This window comes from Mus caroli, chromosome 11 (genome assembly GCF_900094665.2).
Source record: "Mus caroli chromosome 11, CAROLI_EIJ_v1.1, whole genome shotgun sequence".
NCBI lineage: Eukaryota > Metazoa > Chordata > Mammalia > Rodentia > Muridae > Mus > Mus caroli.
Window position 1 is genome coordinate 95,766,901 of NC_034580.1, and position 10,983 is coordinate 95,777,883.

Consider the following 10,983-nt stretch of genomic DNA (forward strand, 5'->3'; position numbering starts at 1 on the left):
AACCCTTTCCTCCCCAACTGCTTCTTGGTCATGATATTTGTGCAGGAATAGAAATCCTGACTAGGACAAATTGGTACCAGCATAGTGGGGTATTCTTGTGACAACCTGACCATGGTTTGGGGAGGACTGTGGAAGGACTTTGGAACTTTCAGCCAGAAGATCCATTAGGTGTTAAGAGCTCTTTGGGATGTTGTGTAGGAGCTTGGAAGATAATGCTGAGAACAGTGCAGAAGATGGAGGCCTGGCTTGTGAAATTTCAGAGGGAAGATTAAAGACTCTTTTCAGGGCCATTGCTATTTTGGATCGTGAAGATTCTGTGGTTCTGGTTAGCTGGGACTGAAGAATCAGCTGTGATTAACAAGATACCAGAACTACTAAAGTGAAACCTTTGCATTACTGGGACTATTGATGCTGGTTAGCTGGAGCTAAGATTTAGCAGTGATTAAGAAGAGACCAGCATCATTGAGGTGACATCTCTGGGAAGTGTTTTCTGAGAGCACAGAGGCTGTGTTCCAGAGATAGCCAAGGTTGTACCATGTGCTGTGGCTGGACTTGGTAATTTGTAAGACTTACCCAGGTGGTACTGGTTTTGAAGGCATGAAGGGGTCATGCAGAGCAGCTGAGGCTCGGCACTGTGAGAGGCTATGGAAGGCCATTGGTGAAGGTGCATTCTCAGTTGCAATTGATGGCCCAGGATTAAAAGCATCATGCAAAGGAGTTGAGGCTTAGCACCATGAAGAGAGCCTATGAGAGGCTATTGTTGACGCCAAGTTACAGTGGAAGACAGCAGCGTTTTGGAGATGCCAGTACCATGAGATGACCACCAAGAACAGCAGCAACAGTGGAGTACAGGCAGATGGAGCCTAGAAGACAAGCTATGTGCTACAAAAAACAGGGCTGGAGAAGTGACCCAAGCCCTTGGAGGAGCCCAGAAGATCATGAGTTGGATCCCAGACACTAGACAATTGAAGTTTAATTTTTGCTTTTGATTGTGACTGTGCCCTGATATTTTTCCCTCTTGAAGGAAGAAAATATTTTAGTGGATCCCACAGTTAAGAGACTTTTAATTGTATAAAGACTTTGGATATTTTTAAAGGATTGAACTTTTAATATGTAAAGACTGTGGGACTTTTACAGTTATTTAATATCTTGGGGATGAATAAGAAGTAAGGGTTGAGGCTTACTAGTGATGTGTTTGTGTGTCAAGTTGACAAGGGGTCAATTGTACTGGCTGGTTTTGGGTGTCAACTTGACACAGGCTGGAGTTATCACAGAGAAAGGAGCTTCAGTTGGAGAGATGCCTCCATGAGATCCAGCTGTAAAGCATTTTCTCAACTAGTGATCAAGGGGAAAGGCCCCTTGTGGGTGGGACCATCTCTGGGCTGGTAGTCTTAGGTTCTATAAGAGAGCAGGCTGAGCAAGCCAGGGGAAGCAAGCCAGTAAGCAACATCCCTCCATGGCCTCTGCATCAGCTCCTGCTTTCTGACCTGCTTAAGTTCCAGTCCTGACTTCCTTCAGTGATGAACAGCAGTGTGAAAGTGTAAGCTGAATAAACCCTTTCCTCCAAACTGCTTCTTGGTCATGATGTTTGTGCAGGAATAGAAACCCTGACTAAGACACCTGATCACAGCCCACCTCCTTCCTCTCTTCCCAGCCCCACCCTTACAAGTCCCTCCCCACATTGCACCATCCCCTTCTCCTCAGAGAAACATACTCCCCCGCTTGGGTATCACTCCACTCTGGGACATCTAGTCCCAGCAGGACTAGGCACATTCTTCCCCTCTGAGGACCAACCAGGCAATCCAGGTAGAAGGAAAGGGCCAGGAACAAAGAATGAGACAGCAACCCCCCCCCCCACACACACACACACACCCACACCGTTCCACTGCTTAGGGGACCCACATGAAGTCCAAGCTGCACATTTGCTGTAAATATGTAAGGAGTCTAGGTCTAGCACCTGCATGTTCCCTGAATGTTGGCCAGGCTATGTGACCACCCATGGTCCCAGGTTAGTTGACACTGTGGGTCTTCTTGTGGTGTTCTTGATCCCTCTGGCTTGCTCCCACTCTTCTGCAAGACTCCCAGGCTCCACCTGATTGGTTAGCTCTGGGTCTCTGCATCTGCCTCCATCTGCTGCTGGATGAAGCCTCTCAGGTAACAGACAGTTTTGCTAGGTTCCTATCTGCAAGTATAGCAGAGTATCATTAATAACGTTGGGGTTTGGTTCTTTCACATAGGATGGATTTCAGTTGGGCCAGTCATTGGTTGGCCATTCGCTCATTCTCTGCTCCATCTGTATCCCTGCAAGATAAATTTTGGGTTAAAGGTTTTGTGGGTTGATTGCTGTCCCCCTCCCTCCTCTGAAAGTCCTGCCTGGCTACAGGAGGTGGCTACTTCAGTCTCTATAACCCCCGCTGGTAGGAATCTCAGGTAGGGTCACCCTCATACACTCCCTGTATCCTCCCATATCCCAGGCCTCCTACTCATCTCCAGAGATTCTCCCTGCCAATTTCCATTCTCACTCCCAGCCCTCTCCTGCCCAACTTCTCCCCATGCCTGATCACCACCTTCCTTCTCCCCCTCACCTCCTCCCCTAACACCAGTTCTCTCCCTCCCTCTCTCCCTCTCTCTCCCTTTCTCTATTCCTCTCTCCCTCTCTCCCTTTCCCCCCTTCTCTATCTCCATTCACTGGATCTTCAGGTATATATTCTTTGTTTTCTAAGAAATTGCCAAATTGATTTCCAAAGTGGTTGTACAAGTTTGCACTTCCACCGGCAATGGAGGAGTGTTCCCCCTGCTCCACATCCTTGCCAGCATGTGCTGTCACTTGAGTTTTGATCTTAGTTTTTCTGACAGGTTTTGGGTGAAATCTTGGGATTATTTTGATTTGCATTTCCCTGATGATTAAGGACATTGAACATTTCTTTAAGTGCTTCTGAGCCATTCAAGATTCCTTTGTTGAGAGTTTTCTGTTTAGCTCTGTATCCCATTTTTAAATTGAGTTATCTGATTTCTTGATGTCTAGGTTTTTTAATTCTTTATAAATTCTGGACATTAGCACTCTGTCAGATATAGGGTTGGTGAAGATCCTTTCCCAATCTGTAGGCTGTTGTTCTATTGACAGTGTCCTTTGCTTTACAGAAGCTTTTCAGTTTAATGATGTCCCATTTATCAATTGATGATCTTAGAGTCTGGATAGTGAAAATGGCCATCTTTCCTAAAGCAATCTACAGATTCAATGCAATCTCTGCCAAAATTCCAACATAATTCTTTACAGACCTTGAAAGAGCAATTCACAGCTTTATATGGAAAAAACAAACAAACAAGCAAGCAAGCAGGATAGCTAAAATAATCCTGAACAATAAAAGAATTTCTAGAGGTATCACCATCCCTGATCTCAAGTTGTACTCCAAAGCAATAATAACAAAAACTGCATGGGGTATTGGTATAGTATCAGACAGGTTGATAATTGGAATTAAATTGAAGACGCTGAAATAAATCCACATACCTATGGACACTTGATTTTTGACAAAAAAGGAAAAAGCATGCAATGGTAAAAAGAAAGCATCTTCAATAAATGGTTCTGGTCTAACTGGACGTCTGCATGTAGAAGAATAAAAATAGATCCATATTTATCACCCTGCACAAAACTCAAGTCCAAGTAGATCAAAGATCTCAACATAAAGCTGGATACAATAAATCTGATAGAACAGAATGTGGGGAATAGCCTTGCATGGGTACAAGAGACAACTTCCTGAGCAGAACACCAATGACTCAAGCTCTAAGGGAGTTGAATTTTGACACAAGGTTAAGACACTCTCCCCTTGGGTTATTTGATTCATAGCAGGCAGACCTACCTTGCCAGTGTTTATGGCTTTTCCTTGAGAGGCATGAAGAAACATCTATTCATCCCACACAGCACACTGACAACAGACCAAAGAAACAATCCCTCTCATGTCCACCTTAGTGCACTGGGTAGCTCATTGGTGTTCCTTACAGACCACGGGCCACTCAGAGGCAGCTACTTCACCAAGTAGTCCATCCCAGCATGGGTCACATTCATGAAAGCCACACCCCTGAACCTCCCCTCAGAACACTCAGGCAGCTTCTGGCCTGGAGGGTTTTCCCAGAATTATCACTGATTCTAGAACCTTGGAGAAGGACCTTGCTACTCTTGTAATTTTCACAACCTTCATGGTTCTAGTAAGTTTTGTTTATTCCCACACTAGGCAGTATCACTCTGGGAGAGGAAGTTTCAATTCTGAGTAGCCAAGCACACAGACATTCAGGACCCGGCTGTTCCTGGGGAGCCTGGTACAGAGAAGAACCAGGTCAAAGAGGCCTCAGGCCTAAAGGATGTCCTGCTGACCTGTTATTCACTCCCAGACTCATTATCATCTCATTGTAATACACTAGCCTAGTAAAATTCCTCTCTGACTGGGTCATCTTGGTCCAGCAGCCTTTCAAACAGATTCTGACTAGTTCACATGAGCATTAAAACAGAGGAAGTGCTACCCCTGTTGACTCTCTCCATAAAAAGTTCAAGGAATATATCTCTACTTGTTTTCTAATTGCCTCCCTCACCTGACTGTTAAAATCCCCTCATCTTTAACCTGAATGGAAGGCTGTTTCACTAATGACTGCTCCTTCCTCTAGCTAAAATTAAACCTTCTTTCATGGCTTAACTGAATCTCAGTTTTGCTATTGTGTCTCAACACCATGAAGAAAAATGAATACAGCTTGATGACTAACGTTTTGGGTCGATTCTTTTGACACATAATGTTTAAAGCCAGTAATAAAGTGACCCTATGTACTAATTGAAATGTTTGGCTTCCTTTGACAAGGAGTTGGTGTTACTGATTGGAGATGGGTTTAACTTCTCTTCTTTACACTACTACTAATGGCTAGAATGAGTTCCCTCTGTGATAGTCTCACAAGTCAAAGAATAACAGTTTATATCTGTTTAAAATACATGGAAGACCTTAAAAAGATAAAGTTGTTATCCATCACAGTCAAATTAGATAAGATCTCAAGTAACCACAATCCTTCCTTCAAACAGAAAAACAAGAAAATGATAGTGTGGCTGTTAGAAAGGGGAAGAGAAATAACACGACAGAGACAGAGAAGAAAGAAGGATCCCCGCTGCTGAATGCACATTTTCTCAAGGGTTCACCAAATCATCTCCAAAATGATCATGTTCTAGGACATACAGCAAGTCTGAATGATCATAAAGCTTTAAATATTTGCTTACATCTTGATGCATCACTTCTGCATCCAAGTACAAGGTAGAGCAAGAGAAACAAGACAAGCACATGAAGATTAAACAATTTGTACACTATGCACTGTGTGTGTGTGTGTCCTCATGTGTGAATGCGGATGCTCACAGGCCACAGTGAACATGTGGCTGGCAGAAGACAGCCTTACTTGTCAGTCCTCACCTTTGCCTTGTTTGAGACAGTGTCTCATGGATGCTTCATATACCGAGCTAGTTCACCCTTCTGATGATTCTTCTGCCTTTTATAGGAGCTCTGAGATTTCAGATGTGTGTGCCAATGTGTCTGGCTTTACATCAGCTCTGGAGATTTGAACTCAAATCCTCACACTAGCTAGCACAGCAAGAGCTCTACACACTACGCCATTCCTCCAACTGAAAGATGCCTTTTTGAATCATTAATAGATCACTGAAAAAAAATCATAGAGGTAATGTAATACCTCTTTGAAAATAAACTTCTAAATGAAAATAAGCATCACACAACAGGATCTGAATGTAGACTTAACAAAGAAGTTTGTGATTATGGGTGCTTACATTAATAGATAATTAAAAAACAAAACCTTATTGTAGATGTCAAAGTTTTAGATAAACAATACTAATCCAAACCAAAACCTGGTAAAGGGAAGAGTTTTGACAGAGACAGAAATAAAATTATGAGATAAATAATGAAATAACTATGCTAAATGAGGGGAAATGAAGATTAAGGAACAATGCAGAAATATCCACTTTTACTCTTCTCATTAAAAATGATGTTTGGAATCATAGACAAAGCAAGAAGGCAAACATAAGAGAGAAAAATCATACAAATAAAAAGGAAAATATTCCAACTTGTACTTGATACAATCCTATACTTAGACCCTAAAGATTCCATAAAAACAAACAAACAAACAACAACAACCACAACGAACATCTCAAAACTGAAGGCTAAATAAGTGGCTCAGCAGTTAGGAGCGCTTGCTTCTTCCAGAGGACCTGAGTTTGGGATCTAGTGCTTCCTTTTGGCCTCATTAGTCTTCTGCACACACACACACACACACACACAGAGTGCACACAAACTCATACAAAGGCACACATATAAATATAAATAATAAACAGATTAACTTTCAAAATCTCTTGAAGGAAGAACTATAGTACAGAAAGATACAGGTAGGCAATCAGCAGTGTGACACGGTGCTCGGCACACAGGGGCTGAGTTCAAGAGTCTTACAATTTCAGTAGGGGTGACATGATCAGTGGATCCTTATATCTTCCCAAAATTCTTATTTCTGCTGTTTTCAATGAATATCTTGAAGTACAGGTGCTGGATTGTATAGTATTTTTTCCTTTGCAATGTTTGGGGAGTCTCCATAATTATTTCCATGCCTACTGCACCATTTCATATGCATACCATTATGATAGTTATTCACCTCCTTGTTAACATCCTTACTTTTATTTTACTGGTATTAGGAATAAAATTTCAATGTTGTGATCATCCTGACATCAAGCAATATATCAACAGTGAGTGACATCTCACGTGGTCAAAGTCAAAGGTGCGATGTTCCTGATGACTTGGAAGATGCAGTAAAACTGTCTCTCCTCTGTCTCCTGCTCAGGTAGGTATCATCAACAAGTAGAGTATGGCTCACCAACGCTAAACATCCATGATGGACTACCCACATAGGCTTTGAGTGATACATACTTGTTTTTCAAAGTCCTCAATTAAAGTGGTGTACACTCTACTAATCTTGAAGTCATCCATTCTTTCAAGTTGTCCTTGCACAATTGGGCTTTACTCCTACCTACACTGCTGCTGAGTTCAACTTCCCAAGGATAATCTAACCTATTGGCTTTCTATCTTCAGGCACCCGAGCCCACAGCCCCAGTGCTGATGTTTCTGATGTATAATAGGAAAGTAGTGCTACTGGGTAAGAGTGCTCCTGACTCTGAGAAATGATTCTTTTAGACAGAGTTCTCTTTCAGACATATCACCTGCCTAGCCTTCAACACAGACAGCCTGGGACCCTGCAAAAGCAGGTTCACATTTATGCTGACCTGCTATTTGCCCCGAGATTCATTACCATCTCATTGGAATACGTTCCTTTAGCCCAGTCTTCCCTACAGTGAGTGTGTGTGTGTGTGTGTGTGTGTGTGTGTGTGTGTGTTTGTGTGTGTGTGTGAAACCTATATGAGATTTAAATGGTAAAATCAAGAGAAAAGGCAATCCAATCACTAAATAGTCATATTACTTAAAGACATTTTTTAAAACTACAAATGATTAAAAGAATACATGGAAAAAAAGTTGTTAAATACCATTAGCCATCAGACAATATGAACCAAAAGTTCCTTGAAATTCTACATCATTCCTGTCAAGAACAGCTGTCATTAAAAAAAGCCGATAATAACAAATGTTGTTGAGGAAAACAGGGGGAAAAGACACCTTTACACACTGTTGATGGTAATGTAACTTAGTACAGGCTGTTTGGAAATTAGCTTCTAGGATTTAAAAAAAAAAAAAACAAAAACAAAATTAGAACTACCATATGACCCACCGAAACTACTACGCGGTACATACAAGAAAGAAGCAGGTGTGTGTCTCTCACTGGGTGAGACATACATAAAAAAAATGGTATATATAAAGAAGGGAAAGAAAATGAGTGAAACTTGAAGATCTTATTCAGTGAATGAAGGAATGAAGTACGGTTCAAAAAGCAAGATATTATGTGTCAGCAGTCTTAGGCTTACATATGATATAATGTAAGGATGGGTGGGGACATAAAAGGACAAAAAGACTGTTGGGGAAGAAGGGAGAATGATTCAGAAGTCAGCCACTGGGGCCATAAGACATGGCAGTGATGAGTGAATTGATGAAACTATGTTATATGCATACATGTAAATGTCATGATGAAAAGCACTATTTTGTAAAAACTAGTGCATGCTAATACAATTTAATCATTTTCTATATGTCATAAGGAACAAAACATTTTAAATCAAAACCCATGTAGTGAAATCAAAAAGAAAATATCCAAGAATAAACCTAGTGAAAGAGTTAGGCCCCTGCAAAGGAATGCACAAGCATTTAGTGAGAAGCAAGTGTCCAGGTACCCAGTTCTGTACATTCTGCAACGGCATCTAAAACACAAACATTTGTAGCAGCATGGTTATGAATAGTCCCAAATCATTTTCTATGAAAAAGTTTCAGTCAATGAGCTGTGTTGAATTCATCCAGCTGAAGAGTACACAGGAATCAGAGCAAGCAAACTTGCGGTCATGATGGTGAAGATTGTCACAATCATCCTATGAACAAAGACAGAATAATTTGATTGGCAATGAGGTTACACGTGATGCCCAGGATTGGAAGACAGACAGACCCTGGATGGCAGTAGGAAACAGCCTTTAGGGATGGGTGGCAGAAAATGGTTTGTAGGAACTGGGTTAATTTCTATTTCTCTATTATTGGTATGGTTGTGCTCACTCTTTATTCTCTCAAGTAAGAAATAAATAATTTACATGTTTTAGTATGAATAGTAGAAAAAGGGGGGTGCATCTTAGTCCTCATGGACAAAATGGGCAAAAAAACTAGATTCATATCAAATAATCATAATTTTCCATTGAGTAGAAAGAAAAGAAATAAAAAAAAAAAACTGAAGGAGAAAGATGGGAATAGAAGTAGAAAGCCGGGTGGAGGAAAGTAACATCAGGGGAAAATCACCAGCCTAAGACTGCTGACACTGCAGCCAGCCACTGTGTGCTGGAGCCACCTGCTCACTGTGGTTTGTTTGTCTGGTTCTGAGGTTGAAAGGGCATCATGCCCAGGACAGGCAGTCAGGACTGATGCTCACCACACATCTGCTGATGCCTCCTTCTTTTCAATGTGTTCTTTCTCTTTATTCCCACCTGGTTCTACCCTGCTATGTAACATGTTATTTCAGACACCGCTATCACACAGCACCTTCACTGTGCCACAGATAGACAGGTACAAGAATTTATGCAGATATTCATACAAGGGACAGCTGGGAATTGGACTCCATGGGCAAATAGACAGGGAAATAGGTGTTGAGTCCATGATTGTGAATACAGAACACTCTTGTGCAGAGACATTTGTACTTCTAAGTATGAATACTTGGAGAAAGTTGCAAGAACACAGTAATCTTGACCTTTTCATACAGTCAGGAGCTAACAAAGGCCCAGATGATCATCAGATGAATCCCTGATATGTTGAAAAAAAACTTCAAGTACATTATCATCAGATAAGTAATGAATGCTTGCAAATGATTCAGAGCACTGGGTGAAAAATTCTTCCTTAATGAACACAAATTAAATATGGAAAATAATAAACAAGGGGGAAACTTCCTTCTGATTGGTCCCAACATTGGAGGCCTGTTGTATAAAAGGCCCTGACTGGAAGAACTTGCTACATTGTGTAAAACTCACCTGGGAACAGACTATCACCCTCCACTCCTGACACCATGACCCACACCTGTCAGCCATGCTGCTGCAAGACCACCTCCTGCAGGACCACCAGCAGCTCTGAATCCAGCTCTGAATCCAGCTGCCCTGTGTTCATCTGCTGCACCCCAAGTTGGTGCAGCACACCCTGTTGTTGCAAGTCTACCTGTTGCCACAGCACCAAGACTGTCAACAGCTGTTCCCAGCTGTGCTGTCCACCAACCTGCTGTGACACTGCCTCCTGTGACAGCAACTGCTGCAAGCCAACCTGTGTGACCATCTGCTGCAGCACACCTTGCTGCCAGCCCAGCTGCTGCGTGCCCACCTGCTGCCAGCCTAGCCTCTTCCAGCTCTGCTGCCAACCAACTTGCTGTGAAACCAGCTGCTGCAAGACCACCTCCTTTAAACCCTCCTGTGTGATCATTGGCTGCAGCACACCCTGCTGCCAGCCCTGCTGTGTGTGCCCATCTGCCGCTGATGACCAGCTCCCAAAGGAACACCTGCAAAGCCATGCTCCAACAAAAGCTGGCATGCCCTGTGTGCACGAAGCCACCTCTTAACCTTTGCTGGCCAACTTCATGTTCTCACCAGGGGACCTGACAAATGTAGTCTTTCTTAAGTGATGAAATGTGTTGAGGAAGGATGGAGTTCCCCACCCTCTCATCTCCAAAGATTATTGATCTTGTACCATCTTCATGTGTGACTGCCATGAAGATCTGGTATCAGCTTAAGTTCTGAGGCAGGATCTTTACATCTCTAACCAAATAACTTACAAAGGCACTTCCTCCCTAAGAATAACTTTATTTAACCCGTTATCTTCCCAACTGTATTTTCTTCTGCTTCTGAATTACCCCAGATTTTGTGTGTACCATTTTCTTCTTCCTTCTCACTAGTAAATTGTGTACCTAGAAGCAAATAATTTTAATAAACTTTGTGCTATCATCTATTCTGTTTTGTCTATCATTATATTTTGGTAAACCACATAATAAAAATCTACACAGCCAATGGATTTTTAGATGTTCCATATGGTAGCCTTGTATCTGTGACACTAAGGAGTGTTGAACATCAGATCCACGGAAGGTTTTTATCTGGCATAACTGAGGTTTAATACCAACTGATGGCTATCTCACGAGTTTTTCCAGCTACAGCTGAAATCTAGATTTTGACACATCCATGGTTAATGGGACCGGCACAAATTTTCAAGTGTCGATATCAACCATACCATTGCTAGGACATGGCTGCCTGTGAGATTATCGCATTGAATAAAACAAACACAACTCAGAAAG

General features: G+C 42.0%; 1 protein-coding gene across 1 annotated transcript; it reads left to right on the plus strand.

The window, feature by feature from the left end:
- The first annotated feature begins 9,670 nt into the window (after nucleotides 1-9,670).
- On the plus strand, nucleotides 9,671-10,635 carry LOC110306257 (keratin-associated protein 9-1-like). Its single transcript, XM_021178440.1, has one exon. The coding sequence runs from the start codon at nucleotides 9,718-9,720 to the stop codon at nucleotides 10,255-10,257; it is 540 nt and encodes a 179-aa protein (XP_021034099.1). The 5' UTR covers nucleotides 9,671-9,717; the 3' UTR covers nucleotides 10,258-10,635.
- The last annotated feature ends 348 nt before the right edge of the window (nucleotides 10,636-10,983 follow it).